At 39.9% G+C, this 16,103-nt stretch overlaps 1 protein-coding gene across 1 annotated transcript in view; it reads right to left on the bottom strand.

The window, feature by feature from the left end:
- Positions 1-16,103, bottom strand: part of nek10 (NIMA-related kinase 10) — a 105,716-nt gene that overhangs the window by 23,730 nt on the left and 65,883 nt on the right. Inside the window, exons 23-27 of the mRNA XM_052016978.1 lie at positions 13,872-13,947; positions 10,499-10,628; positions 5,284-5,354; positions 2,859-3,072; positions 294-474 (exon numbers count right to left, since the gene is read on the bottom strand). Of these exons, the coding sequence (XP_051872938.1) occupies positions 294-474; positions 2,859-3,072; positions 5,284-5,354; positions 10,499-10,628; positions 13,872-13,947 (672 nt within the window). The remainder of the gene's footprint in view (positions 1-293; positions 475-2,858; positions 3,073-5,283; positions 5,355-10,498; positions 10,629-13,871; positions 13,948-16,103) is intronic.

Genomic DNA, 16,103 nt, shown 5'->3' with positions numbered 1-16,103 from the left:
ATCTTAATGATATTACCAAAATAGATCACTAACATATAACCATCTTAAATTAAATGTTGTATCCTAATAGTTGTATGGAAAATTTCTGAAATATTAAACATATCACATTTTCAAAAATGTTTTAAACATAATTTACAAGGTAAAGAAAATTACATCCATTTCAATCAAATTAGGTAGGTCTGTTCATCCAAATGTCTTGTTATCCATACTGTTTTAAATAACATATTAGATGAATTAACCATTTATTTTACCACATTTTATTAATGTATTCTTATTAAAAATCTCAACTGTACCTTTTTCTATGTTTACGGCAGAGTTAATATTCTCAAGAAATACTGCATCACTCAGTCTCTCATCGTCTTTGAGATGCAACCTATGCAAGTCGTCCAGTGGGCTGTCAGTTGTTTCTGATGATTCACTCTTCAGACTGGCTGTTCCACTGCTACTTCCCAGGCTTGACTTATCACAATACTCCTTTAATGCACAAAAGTAAACTTTAACTTAGAAATATAACTTACCATTTCACTGCACAATCTACCCAGCCTCAACATGATCAAAGAATTATTATGGCACAGAAGGAAAACATTCAGCCTATCAGGTCCATGCCAGCTCTTTCCCCATTCTGTCTCCAAAGCCATTGCAAGTTATTTTTCCTCAAGTGTTTATCCAGTTCTATATTGAAAGCCCTGATATATTTTGTTTCTACCAGCCTTACACTCAATGAGTTGCAGATCATAAACATCATCATAAATAGATTCATCTTCGCAGCAACCAAATCTTAACATTCAACCAACTCAGCACACTGTCAGACTTCTCGAAGGGAGTGAATTCTACCACTGGAGGACTTCAGATTCCAGGTCCTTCCCAGATTATGAACGCCCAAGTAATGGACACCCCGTACATACGACTGAGCATATGGGAGACTGGCATGATGGATGGAGATGGATTTACCGGCTGCTGTGGGATGGGAATGGGTCATTTCCTCTGTATTTTTCTCCCCAACACCCTCCTCCACCCCTCCACCCCCCAGAGCCATGACAATCAGGGGCTGGATCGAGCCGAGCAGAGCTGGGAGCACTGAGCAGACTAACTTGCTAACTCACTGGAGAGAGGCTGGCTGGTGGCTGCTCTCCCCATGCCTGCACACTCTCCCATTGTGGCTGTTTCTGTGATCCTCTCCCACACACTTGCTGTTCATTCCCGACTTGTGAACAGTTCTCAGGAACTGAACACTGTTGTAACCTGGGGACTGCCTGTATTGTACGTCAATATGTATTTTTCGAGTATTTACCAAACACACAGACGTAAAGTTTAATTCAACAGTTCCACAGGAACTCTCAAAGTACCTGACAACTCTAGCCTTCAATGATCTCTTAAGCCCATTGGTTGCACATCTTACATCATGATACACTTTGTGTTTGAGGTTACCATGACAATACACAACAAGTCGTGTGGCATGAAGACATATTTAGCTTCAGCCACAAACTTGTTCCTTATCCCACCCTGCTCATCTGCCTGGACTTGACCTGCCATGTCATCAGTCAGTTCTTTGCAACCATTTCTTAATTGGCAAAGCCTCTGTGCAGCCGACCAGCAACAGTCAGGTCCAGAAGGTAATCTAGCCTGTAATGGTGCATTGTCGACAAGTGCCTGTTGTTCATCTTCAACAGTAGGCTCCATGTGCCGCACCTGGTCAGTGAGAATGCTACTGCATGGCTTAGCATACACACAAGCACTAATTATATAAATCTCCTAAGCTACTCCATAAGCATTCCACAGGCTGATATTCAGGAAGAAGTATTCCTATGGAACACATTGCTTTTCAACATTCAGCACAGTAACAACATACAACAATAGTGTAATTGCCTCTGAGGAAAAATAATGATAGCAAAATACTGCAGATGCTGGAAATACTCAGCTGATCACATAGCTTAAAAGCTCATTGATATGAAACATTACCTCCGTTTCTCCCTCCAAATTTAAAAAAACTAACCTGATAAGTATTTCCAGCATTTTATGGTTTTATGCCATAATAATTTGCATATTTTCTCAATTATGATATACTGGAAGCACTTTAATCCAGTATTATAATGTAATCACTTAGTTTATTTCATTTCATAATTGTTCTTACTTCTCAACAACCAATTGCTCAGTGCTGCCTCTTCATTTCTTATCATTTTAAAGTTCTTTTTCCATGTGTGTGCTGAGGTTGTCAATGAGTCACTAAGCTCCAGGGACAATCACAACTGATTCATTTCTTAGTTTTTGGGACCAGTTTCTTTGGTTGTCATTCTAAGTGCATTCACAAAGAATCCTTCACCTCCTCCAGATGCAACACAGCATCTGCAGAATCTCTTATACCTCCTCCAGGTGTCACAGTTAATAAACTGTAAAGCCAGTACTTTACACAATTTTTTTTTCCTGAAATAACAATCTATTAGAAAAACATTGTAAACAAAATTTGAAAAATCCCTTTTAAGAATAACCACAGTTCCTAAATTACTAATAGCACAGTATCAGATTTATGGCTGTATCCAGGAACATGTGACAAAACTGTAGTCAATTACATACACTGATATGCCAAACTAGATTGATAAATATCTTTTGAACACCATCAATGAACAAGTACTACAATAAGCTGTTGAAGAGAGAAATTTAGAAGTACCAATCTAACTGGTACCACTATATGTGCCCAAAAAATAGTTATGGCAATGAATGTTCAAAATGCAGCAGGAAGTGTTCTTTGTAAACATGTCCCTTCCAGAATACACTAGGTAACAAAAGGTCACTGGCTGAGCAGTTTCTTGACAAGACTCCAACAGTCTAAATCAGCTAATGAACTTTAATAAAAAACTTACCTGTGATATCATGGAGAGCTGATGGTGATACATCATAACGTTTCTGTTAGCTTCCATGAAATACCTTTGTGTGCGCCGCCTCTCCCGATCAAGCTTCTTCTCCATAGTTATCTGCATTGTGCATAAGCCATCCATGTATTTCATCATGATATTTGAAATCATTGCACTCACTTCTACCACGTCTGGCCGTGCTTCTGAATCAGGAGTCAAACATCTGTTGATATTTAAAAATAAAGGTATTTTGATTCAGCAGGTACTTTATTAACTTGTGGTTGCATATACTCATCTGTTCCAGATCCATCCTGTTTAGTACAATGTTTGTGCCGCACAAGATGGAGAGTAATCCCATCACGTGTAGATGGCACTGTGTCTCTATAGTGTTACGAGCCCAGGTTGCTACTTGATCAGTGTCCCTTTAAGATGCCTGAATGGTAGTGTGTGTGGTTTTATCTAACTACTGCGAGTGAGGAAAAAATGACTGTAACTGGAAGTGCTGGCAACTGCACAGACAGACAGACAAAGGGAGGGAGAGAGAGTGAGTGTTGGTAACACGGACTACCAGTCTTTGTGTCTACAAGTGACGGACAATCGTTGTGAGTGTCACTATACCAATCCATGAATGGATTTTTGGAGCAATCTGTGGAGTCCACTTTGTCATTAACCTGTACTGGCAAGCAGGTATATCTGTGGGCGGCCACATCTCGAGTGCCCTTGAAGTGGCAGATATCTCTGACTGAAAGCAACAGAGTTCTTTGCCGATTGAGGTGTTATATGGGTTCCATCGTGGAACTTGTGGAGTTCGTAAACTGCTCTCTATATTCTCTCTACATTCTACTGTGGTTTTCAGAAGCCTTTGCTCATCGTATTCCTTTATGACTTGCTAAACTGAACTTTGAGAACTGTTTGGGAACTTGCCACACACACACTTTGAGTTTATCTTGGGGTCAATGTTCAATATCTAACGTTTTTATTTCTCTTATTATTGCAAGTAGTTATTAATAAATAGATTCTAACATTTATACATGGCTCGTTGTGTTTCTATTGTTGCTGGTACATAACAATAGGTCCTACACAACTTTTACTAATGCTGTCAAGCACAAATACATCTGCAACAAGTAGGTTGGTAGAAATGAGATCAAATAGGTTTATTCCCATATATTCACTCACTACCCCTCACAGGCCCAGTCCAGGAGCTATATCCTTAAGAACTTGTCCAGATCAGACAGTTGTGCCATTGAGCCATTCCTCTAATGGGCATTGCAGTTCCCCAACCCAGGGTAGACTGTGAGACATTATTCTCATTGTTTCTTCTATGAGTTGTTCAACATGAGGAAATATAGTCTCATCAGCTGAGGGAGGTGGTTAACAGGAGGTTTTCTTGTTCTTGTGCACCTGAAGTAATGAGAGTTCATAGGGTCAGGAATCAATGTTAAGCATTCCCAGGACCAAACCTTCCCCTGACCATCCTTAATTGGATTGCCATCTCTGTGTGTCTGCCCTGACTGTGGGAAAGGAGTGAGAAGGACATGTTGAGAGCAGCACTGAACGTACCTGAAAATGAACTGCCTACCTGGTGAAATTGAAACATAGGACCACATGCATATCAAAAGCAAAAGCAGCCTCCGGTGGAACAAGATTCAAGCACAGGATGAATAATGCCAAGTAGCATTCATGTCACATCAGTCAATATCAGTTCTAATAAAAGAGCTCTTGACATACAATGGCACTACCATCATTGAGCACAGCCACACCTCAAGGACTGCAGCAGTTAAAGAGAAAGTTCACCTCCACCTTCGCAAGGGCATTTTGGGATGGTCAATTAAATGCTGGCTCCCACATCCCTTGAATGAATAATAATAATACTATATGGAGATTAAATGCTGGTTTTGTCTGCAACACCCACATTCTGTAAACGAATAAGTGAAAAATAACTATGTGAACAACCTGTGAAGGAAAGAACCTTTATCTCATAGAGCTTGCTATATTCTAACTTTGATTTTATGTCCTTGTTAAAACAAAAAACTATAGTGTATAATATACTTTGTGAACACTTACTGCCACTGATTTATGGCACACATTACGTTTTATTAAGGAGCTACATGAATCAGCAGTCTATAGTTGATGTCTAGGAGAGAATTTTCATGAAGTCTTTCCTGTAATGTATATTAACTTACTGTAAGAGAGATAGCTTCTTCCAATGCAAATATTAATCACATATGTAATACCTATTTGTCTCTCCATTGGGACTCATTACGTAATGGTGAGTTAGATTGTTTTTAAAAGCTTCCAGCAATATTATTCATCCTGTAGTGCTTCTATTAGAACATGATGTCTTGGAGATACATGATTTGATTGAGAAAAAAAATCGGTTTGATTCAGTTAATAAGGCTTTTTCAATAATTACTTGACAATCAGCACTCATTACCTTTTGATGGTCTCTTGTACTTTGTGAGAGTAGAGTCCTTTTGGTACTGGTTCATATGCTGCTTCTACAATCTGTTAGAAATAATTTCTAAATTATTTATATTAAAAAATAGCCAGGAAATTGTTTTTGGTCAAAATTGGCTTTAAGTTTTTAAGAACTGGCGCAAATCCCACTTGAAAGATCAAGTACTAATAGGATTTGATTCTCAAATGTAAACCAATTTACAAAATTATTCAACATGCAGATTTAGGGAGAATGAATGGTGGGAGTGGAAAGTCAAGTGCATCAGATTTAATAGAATTAATAGGGAGTAGAATTTATTATTCGTTCCATACAAAACTGATGGAATAAGTTTTGTATGGAAAGACATATGGTGTGCTTGCCTTCATTAACCGGGGGATTGAGTTCAAGAGCAGAGAGGTAATGTTGCAGCTCTATAAGACTCTGGTTAGACCACATCTGGAATATTGTGTTCAGTTCTGGTCGCCACATTATAGGAAGGATGTGGAAGCTTTGGAGAGGGTGCAGAGGAGATTTACAAGGATGCTACCTGGATTGGAGAACATCTCTTATGAGGAGAGGCTGAGCAAGTTAGGGCTTTTATCCTTGGAGAGACGGAGGATGAGAGGAGACTTGATAAAGGTGTATAAGATTATAAGAGGCATCGACAGAGTGCGCAGCCAGCATCTTTTCCCCAGGGTGGTAATGGCCAATAGTAGAGGTCTAATCATTAATCGTTCTACACTTTTAAACTTAAACTCCATGTCACTTACTATTACTAATAATGTTCTTTTAAATCTTCTTACAGGGCTGGCAATCTTCAGACCTCCAGGAACGACTGTGAAGTGGATCCGACTCCTGGACCCAGAAGGAAACAACCAGTGCTACCCAGGACTGCAAGAGACTGCAGAGGGTTGTGGACACAGCACAGCACGTCACGGAAACCAGCCTCCCCTCCACGGACTCTCGCTGCCTTGGTGAAGCAGCCAACATAGTCAAAGACCCCACCCACCCAGGGTCATTCTCTCTTCTCTCCTCTCCCATCAGGGAGAAGATACAGGAGCCTAAGGGCACGTACCACCAGGCTCAAGGACAGCTTCTATCCCACTGTGAAAAGACTATTGAATGGTTCCCTTACATGGTACGGTCTGCATGGGTTTCCTTTGGGTGCTCCGGTTTCCTCCCACATTCCAAAGATGTTGTATGCATGCTATGTTGGTGCCGGAAGCGTGGCGACACTTGCGGGCTGCCCCCAAAACACTCTACACAAAAGATGCATTTCACTGTGTGTTTCGATGTACATGTGACTAAAATATATCTTATCTTAGATGGACTCTGAACTCACAATCTACCTTCTTGTGACCTTGCACATTATTGTCTACCTGCACTGCATTTCCTCTGTAGCTGTGACACTTTACTCTGTACTGTTATTGTTTTTACCTGTATTACCTCAATGGACTCTGTACTAACTCAATGTAACTGCACTGTGTAATGAATTGACCTGTACGGTCAGTATGCAAGACAAGTTTTTGACTGTACCTCAGTACAAGTGACAATAATAAACCAACACCAATGCCTGTTTAAGATGGAGGAGGAAAGTTCAGGGGGGATGTCGGAGGTTTTTTTTTTACACAGAGAGTGGTGGGTGCCTGGAATGCACAGCCCGGGGGTGGGGGGGGGGGGGGGTGGGGGGGGTGGTGGTAGGGGCCGATACGATAGGGTCTGTTAAGAGACTCTTAGAACTGTTAGGTGGGCACATGGATGAAAGAAAAATAGAGCTTTATGGGAGGTGAAGTTGAGAGGGGGATAGATTGAATGTGGATAAGGTTTATGTAGGTCGGCACAACATCGTGGGCCGAAGGGCCTGTACTGTGCTCTACTGTTTTATGTTTTCATTTTTATAGATGCACCATATATAGCATCCTATCTGGAAGCAACAGAGCTTGGTATGGCAACTGCTCTGGCAAAAACCACAAGAAATTGCAGAGAGTTGTGAACACAAACCAATCTGTTATGAAATCCAGTCTCCTCTCCATTGACTCTGTCTACACTTCCTACTGCTTCGGTAAAGCAGCCAACATAATCAAGGACCCGTCCCACCCCAGCCATTCTCTCTTCTCCCTCATTCCATTAGATAGAAGATACAAAAGCTTGAAAACGCGTACCACTAGGCACAAGGACAGCTTCTACCCCACTGTTAAAAGTCTCTTGAATGAAACTCTTGTATGATAAAGATGAACTCTTGATCTCACAGTCTTCCCCATCATGGCCTTTGCACCTTATCTGCCTACCTGCACTGCACTTTCTCTGTAAACGTAACACTATATTCTGCATTCTGTCACTGATCTGTCTGGATGGCATGCAAAACAAAGCTTTTCGTTGTATCTCGGTACATGTGACAATAATAAACCAATTATAAAAATTCAACAGCACTATTTGGAATTGGAATTGGTTTATTATTGTTACTTGTACCATGGTACAGTGAAAAACTTGTATACCGTTCATACAGATCAATTCATTACTCAGTGCATTGAGGTAGTACAAAGTAAAACAATAAAGAATGCAGAGTAAAGTATCACAGCTACAGAGAAAGTGCAGTGCAGGTAGACAATAAGGTGCAAGGTCATAACAAGGTAGATTTTGTCACAAACCAGCAACAAAAGAAACACACTGTGCATGATTCAGTGTTAAAAACTATTTTATTAATCACTACTTATGATAATACGTAAAATAAAAGTAAAAATGTTAGTATGTTAGAATTCAAAAATGTTAAACCTTGAACGTTAACCCCAAAACTAAACTCGTCGTGTGTGTGTGTGACAAAGTCCAAAACTCCCAGTTCCTGAATGGTTCTTAAAGTTCAGTTCCGCAAGCCATAAGGTGAAACATGAGCAAGGGCTTCTTCAACAACCACCGTTGTCTGAAGATAAGATGTAGATGTAGAAAAACATAGAGAGAGTACATACGAAATCCAAATGTTCCATGATGGAACCCAAACGACACTTCAGTGTTTACTCGGTAGTGACTTCCTCACCCCGAAAAGCATCCGAACCGTGGTCGTCCACACACAAATACCTGTTTCCTTCTACAGGTCAGCAACAAAGTGAACTCCACCGGATTACTTCCAACTTCCATACATGGATTTCAGTGGCAAACACAGTTATTGTTTCTCATCCATCGATAGAGAAAACAAGCAGGCTGGTGTCTCTCTCCCTTCTCTCTCTCTCTCTCCTTCTTCTTCTTCCTTCTTCAACAACGTCATTACGTCCTTTATCTTCTATTGACGTAAGCACGCCCCACACACACATACACACACACTCCCTATCTTAAAGGGACTTTCACTGAGTCCGTAACAATTGTGAGGTCAAGAGTCCAGCTTATCGTACCAGGGAACCATTCAATAGTTTTATAACAGTGGAATAGAAGCTGTCCTTGAGCCTGGTGGTACGTGCTTTCAGGCTTTTGTACCTTCTGTCTGACGGGAGAGTGGAGAAGAGAGAATGTCCGGGGTGGGTGGGGTCTTTGATTATGCTGGCTGCTTTACCGAGACAGCAAGAAGTATAGACAGAGTTCATGGAGGGGAGGCTGGTTTCCGTGATGTGCTGGGCTGTGTCCACAACTCTCTGCACAAGCTGCTCTCTGCAGATCTACTCATTTCAATGAACACTTGGGGAATTCTGATAGTGACCTTGATATTTAACAGTCAACACCCAGTTACCACATTGCCTTTTCTGAGAATTTTGTTTGTGTAAATTTTTATATTTCCCACATTACAACAGTGACCACAAATGTACTCCACTGTCTGTAAAGCATTTTGTATCAAATAAATGGAAGTCTTTCTTCATTTTTCAAATGGGATTGCCAAGTTAATTAGAGTTACCTTCAACTTCAGTCACTGGAATTAGCAAAAAAAACAGTGGTACTTAACAAATTAAAGTAAAAACAAATGCTTACTCAGTTTCTGAATTACCTTTGAGCCCAAGTATTGGGAATGAATGAATAGTTTTTTCAGCAAATATTATATGCATGATCAAACTGTCATATCCAATGTGCTTTTTAAAAAAATTATGTCAAGCTATATTGGTTAAGTGAATTAATGCGCTTATATTTTTTAAAAAAAGGGGGAGGTGGTGTGGCTATGTTGAGAAATCATGCCTCCTGGTATGGACGTAGGGGGAGGAGGGGGAAGGGAAGAAGGAGGAATTTTCATTTACATTTTATGGTTTCAGCATGTCTCAAAAAGCCAAGCTGATATACAGCAGCCTGGATTTTGTGGGATAACTATGGTGAAACTGTCAGTATTTTCCATCATTACCCTGCATAACACACAACAATTTTGGTATTTTCATACACACGAATCTCAGTGTTACTGGTAGACTCCACTCCAATAGTGAGTCAACTGGGACAGGGAATTTGGATTGAATGACCTAACATTACATCTCAGATTTGCCAAAATAATCTGCATCAGCTATGATGAGGTACAAGGGGACTTTTCTTGATCTGAATGCAAGGGAATGACTGCAAGAGCCTCAGGCAAGAGCTTGAAAAGTTCAAAATACTTTTAGGTAGGCTGTTTAAAAACTCATAAATCTCTCCAGTATTCTTAGTTTAAATGTTGATTTGTATTCTTAATGCATTTAAGGGCTTTAAGTTTTCTTTAAAGGTATATTTTGAGTTTTTGAAGATTTTTTAAAACTTTTTTTAGTTCTTTGGCTTTGTTTTTTAATTTTGGAAAAAAAATGAATTTTTAAAATGTCTCAGAAACTTCCAAAGTCTTTTTGACGGTGTAAAGTTCTAGCTTAGTCTGGAGACATGACTTGGCCTAACATCAAACTTTTTCCACTCAGTTTTGTGATTGAGGTTTCTTACTGTTCTACCATGAAATTCCCTTGATTATGTGGAATGCCACAGAGGCCCTGCAGTTTCCACAGTTTTCCACTGTGAATGACTGTCTGGGATAAATTTGGATTGTTTTTAAACCAAGATCAACAGTGAACTGATAATGTGTGTTACTGACTAAAGAAATTCTGCCCCAATAAATCTGTTACATTTCACACCTAAATATAGAATCATTGTTACAAATTTCATTAACAACTCAGAGCTGTTAACCGTCACATCAGAAATAATTGAATATTTTTCTTCATTTGCTGCTTTGGTTTTCTTTTAACTTAAAGAAGCTCATTTATAATAAAGGAACCCTCCTTGATTTTCTTACCTTTGTTGCCAATGAGAGCATGTTACTGCTGTAGAAAGGAGGATTCAGAGTTGCCATTTGATACAGTATGCATCCTGCAGCCCAAATATCTGCCTTCTCTCCGTACGGTTCACTCTTCACTATTTCTGGACTAAATAGAGTAACAGATTAGTAACAACTGCTCAGGCAAATAGTATTATTACTAATTACTCATAAGATAGGCTGGTCGATTTTTAATCAAAGGAACTCAGAGAATGAAAATTTTATCACCATGGTCCACAATCAATATCAGTCTGGGATGCCAGTAATCACTTTAATTAGTCATACTCCTGCCAGATTAGTGGCATGGTTTGCCAATTATTGAGCCAGTTGTCTTCCAACCAGAAGCTTGATAGCAAGGCCATTCACTCACAACTGGGAGCTAGAATCTCCCAACTTTTGTAGGGGCAGACAGATTCTGCTCTTAATCCAATTGCCTTGAGATTCAGAGTCATAGAGAGATATAGCAAGAACAGGTTCTTTAGCCAACTCTCAAGCAAATCCCTGTCAACTATTAAAGCACCCCATTTTATACGAATTCTAATCCAAATCATTTTATTCTCCCCACATTCCCATAGGCTTTCTATGGATTATAACACTCATCTACACATGAGGGGCAACTTACAACACCAGCTAATGTTCCAACCTGCATATTTTTGCTAATGTTGGTGTTTGGTGGAACAGATTAAGAGACCAAAGGCAACAAGGTCAGAGTGGGAGTGGGATGGAGAGAGAAAATGATACGAGCTCAGGTTTCCTTTGGGTACTGAATAGAGCTGTTCTGCAAAGCAGTCCCCCAAACTGTTCTGTAGAAGAGAGCACATGTTGAACACTGACTACAGTAGACAAAATTGGAATAAGTGCAAGTGAAAAACTGCTTCATGTGGAAGAAATGCTTAGGCCCCTGGATCTGGGAAGGGACGCAGTAAAAGGTCAAGAGTTGCATCCACTAGTTGCATGGAAAGTCTTATCAAACTATTAAATCTCCCGAAAATAGTATTTTTAAAGCAGAGCTTCAATCATTTGAGAAAAACATTAGGTAAAACTTTTTTTCCAATCGTTTTATATTGAAGCTCACAATAGGGAAAGTACACAGTTAACGGCAGGACCTTTAACAGTATTGATGTACAGAGGGATCTTGAGGTCCAAGTCCAGACTCCCTGAAAGCAGTCGTAAAGAAAGCATATGGCATGCTTGCCTTTATTAGTTGAGGCACTGAATTCAAGGGTCAGGAAGTTATGTTGCAACTTTATAAAACTCTGGTTAGGGCACATCTGGGGTATTGCATTCAATTCTGGTCACCCCATTATAGGAAGGAAGCAGAGGCTATGGAGAGGGTTCAGAAAAGATTTACCAGGATGGTGCCTGAATTCGAGGTCAGGTGCTATAGGAGAGGTTGGACAAGCTAGGGTTGTTTTCTCTGGAGTGGCGGAGGCCTGGTAGAAGTTTACAAAGTTATGAGAGCCATAGATATACAGCCAGTATCTTTCTCCCCAGGGTCGAAATGTCTAATACGAGAGGGTGTGCATTTAAGGTGTGATGGGGCAAGTTCAAAGGAGATGTGTAGGGCAAATTTTTTTTAAAACACAGAGAGTGGTGGGTACATGGAATGCGCTACCAGGGGTGGTTGTGGAGGCAGATACGATAGAGGCGTTTAACAGACTCTTAGATAGGCACATGAATATGCAGAGAATGGAGGGATATGGACCATATGCAGGCAGAAGGGATTAATTAGACATTATTAGCTTATTTAGTTCAGCTCAGCATCATGGGCCAAAGGGCCTGTTCCTGTGCTGTACTGTTTTAGGGTAAAAGGGACATAAAATTTGATTGCATTGTGCATTGGTAACTTATTAACAGCAAAATTTTGTTCATGCCAAAATATGTTCCTTAACCATTTGTTCTACTACCAAGTAAAGGTCAGAGGAGGATCGTCTTCATTTACAGAACAATATTGATCTGCCGGGTCAAGGACCGGCAAATGGAATTTAATCTTGATAAGCAATGGTAACGTATTTTGGGTGTCCTAATAAGACATACACCATGAACGTTAGAGCCCTGGGAAATATTTGAGAACAGGGGGACTTTGGTGTACAAGTCCATATATCCCTAAAGGTGGCAGCACAGGTAGATAGGGTCGTTAAGAGAGCTTTTGGCACTTTGGTCTTCATAAATCAGAACATTGAGTACAGGAATTGGGATGTTATACTGAAGTTGTACAAGACGTTGGTGAGGCCGAATTTGGAGTATTGTGTGCAGTTCTGGTCACCTACCTACAGGAAAGACATAAATAAGCTTGAAAGAGTGCAGAGAAAATTTACAAGGATGTTACTGGGACTTGAGGACCTGAGTTATAGGGAAAGGTTGAAGAGGTTAGGACTTTATCCCCTGGATTGCAGGAGAATGAGGGGAGATCTTATGGAGGTATACAAAACTATGAGGGGTATAGATAGGGTGAATTCATGCAGGCTTTTTCCCCTAAGGTTGGGTGACGCTAGAACTAGAGGACATAGGCTTAGGGTGAAAGGTGAAATATATAAGGAGAATCTGAGGGGGAACTTCTTCACTCAGAGGATGGCGCGAGTGTGGAACGAGCTGCCAGTGGAAGTGGTAGATGTGGGTTCAATTGTAACATTTAAGAGAAGTTTGGATAGGATGGGAGGGATATGGTCCGGGTGCTGGTAGATGGGACTAGGCAGAAGAGCAGGCCGGCATGGACTAGATGGGCCGAAGGGCCTGTTTCTGCGCTGTAGTGCTCTGTGACTCTATAAAGTGGTGAAGAAGACATATCAGATGCTGGCCTTCTTTAGATAAGGCATAAAATATAAGCAGCAGATTTTCACATTGTGGCAGGGTTTTCAAAGTTTAGCTGAAACCAGAAATGAATTGCAATGAAGCTCACATTTGCAGTAGACCTAGATCCATTGCAAGGTTTGCTTGGGGCTATTTTGCATCAGCACTTTCATCCCTACCTTGTCCACAACCTATGCTGAATTTCAAGCCTTGAAGACCAAATGAACATTACAGCTCAACTAAGACTGCCATTAAGTAGTAAAATCCTTTAAAGCAATTTTAAAGTATCACCCAATTCAGAAGGCTGTAGATTCTACCACTACTGTTAACTTGAGCATATAGTCCAGGCATATCACTGCAGCCTGAAAATGATCCCATGGAACTTGTCAGAACTAAAAAGGACAAGATGTTCTTCAGAAGAATTGACCAACATTCCTCCAACAAAATATATTTAATGAGAAGTTCATGGGTTGTTTGAAGAACTTCACTGTATTTAATTGACTGTTTTGCTTGTATATACAAAAATAGTGACAGTACTTCAAAATGCAGGTTGCTTGCTTACCAGGAATATAGGATAGTCCCAACAACTGAAGTCATCTTACAGTTTTCTTGCTTCTGTTTTGCAAGGCCAAAATCAGCTACAATTGAAAATGTAAATGTAAGCAAATATAACACAGTACACGAAAATGCAATTGAAATCAGCATCGCAATTCATAAAATAAATCTAGTCAAACTATTCTATCATTGTGTGTTATTGAAGCTTCTGTGAAATTTGTGAATCTGTAGGTTTACAGCAATTATCATACATGCTTTTTTGAAATAGTTCAGTCAAGACCTACATGAAAGCTATTATCCTCTATTTTTTTGTTACCTTCCCTTTAACTTTTCAGATCAATTGGTGGAACAAAAACATGTATTTCAAAGGAAGACATTGAGATTAATCTTTACAGCTGAAAGGAACTTCCATTTAAAGTACTTCATCATGACGCAGAAGTGCTTTGAAAAAATAACTTTTCTAGATAGTTGCTGTTATATTTTGAACAAACTTATCAGACATTTTGTGCAGTCCCATATGCCAATGAAATAAATATCTCATTCTGATATTTATGTTAATGCTGATTGAGAAAGGTATATTGAGCCTTGGCTTAATGTTTCAATGAATTAGCAATGTAGCACTTGCTCACTGTTGTTAGTCTAGCATCCCATTTGCCCAATTATTTCATCTCTTCCTCTAAGAAAATGCCTAGAAAAGACAACTAACTGTAACACCTCAATGAACTGTAACACCTCAACGAACTGTAACACCAATGGTCCAAATGCACTACATTAGCAATTCTGAATACAACTCACATCCTCTTATTCAACAGCTCGACACACTGTAATTCCAGTTTAAGTGCTCCACTGTATTACATGTGGATGAGAGGATAATAAGAATAATCAGCCCCTAGGTATAATTAATTGCAGGCTGTGTGCTGCAGCAAACAACTTTTCCTTCTCTTTTCCTAGTATATCAATTCAGAGGATGCAGGCTATATTTAGTTGATTTATTTTGTGATGTTACAGTGAATTGTATCATAATTAAACATGAAAAGGATAGAAATTATTTACGTCATTGCATATATTATATTTTGCAATTCTTCCATCAAGCATTTTACATTTTATATTCGTTAGACATTAAGATTCTGTGAGGTAACAGCAAACAGAATACTTTGATTACACAATTGATCAATGACAATCAACGGACAATATAAAATGCATGCCACTATTATTTGCATTTGCAAATAATAGGATTAGCTGCTTTATGACTGGATGTGCCTTAATATGGCTGGAACTTCAGCAGCAGCTTCCCCTTAGTAACAAAGGATGATGGAATCTTTTACTGAGATATGTGTCACTAAAGGTAAGTTTGTCCTTAAAATTTACCATTTCACTTATGCTTCATTTCCCCTACCCTTTCTTCCATTTCCACAAACAAATTAGCAGGGGGGAGGTATCGGAGGCTTTAAGGTGCATGAAGGTGGATGAACCTGGTGCATTCTCAGACCTTCTGAGAAGCTGGACAAGTAATTGCAGAGGGTCTTGCAGAAACTTTTGCTTCATCTCTGGCCACTGGAGAGCTTCTGGAGGACTGGAGAGTGGTTAATGTAATACCATTGTTTAAAGAGGGTAGCAAAAACAAGCCAGGAAACTACAGGCCAGTGAGTCTGACGTCAGTGGTGGGTAAGTTGCTGGAGGGGATTCTGAGGAACATGATCAACCAACATTTGGAGAGACAGGGTCTGATTTGGGACAGTCAGCATGGCTTTGTGCATAGGAAGTCATGTCTGACAAATCTCTTGAAGTTCTAAGAGGAGGTAACCAAGAGCATAGATAAGGGTAGGGCAGTGGATGTGGTCTATATGGACGTTAGCGAGGCCTTTGACAAGGTCCCTCGTGGCAGGCTAGTTAGATTGCATGGGATCAAGGGAGAGACAGCTGACTGGATTTAGAATTGGCTCAGTGGTAGGAAGCAGAAGGTGATGGTCAAGGGTTGTTTCTCAGACTGGAGGCCCATGTCTAGTGGTGTGCCACAGGGGTTGGTACTGGGACATTTCTTGTTTTTAATTTATATAAACGATTTGGTTGTGAAGGTACAAGGCATGGTGAGTAAGTTTGCAGATGATACTAAAATAGGTGCTTTTGTAGACAGTGTAGAAGCTTATGAAAAATTACAGGGAGATCTTGATCAGCGAGGTATGTGTGCTGAGCAAGGTGTGTATGTGAGATTGGCAAATGGCTTTCAATCCATTTAACT

The sequence above is a fragment of the Pristis pectinata genome, chromosome 5 (assembly GCF_009764475.1).
Source record: "Pristis pectinata isolate sPriPec2 chromosome 5, sPriPec2.1.pri, whole genome shotgun sequence".
NCBI lineage: Eukaryota > Metazoa > Chordata > Chondrichthyes > Rhinopristiformes > Pristidae > Pristis > Pristis pectinata.
Note: the sequence above shows the minus strand (reverse complement) of the source record. Positions and strands in the feature narration are given on the sequence as shown.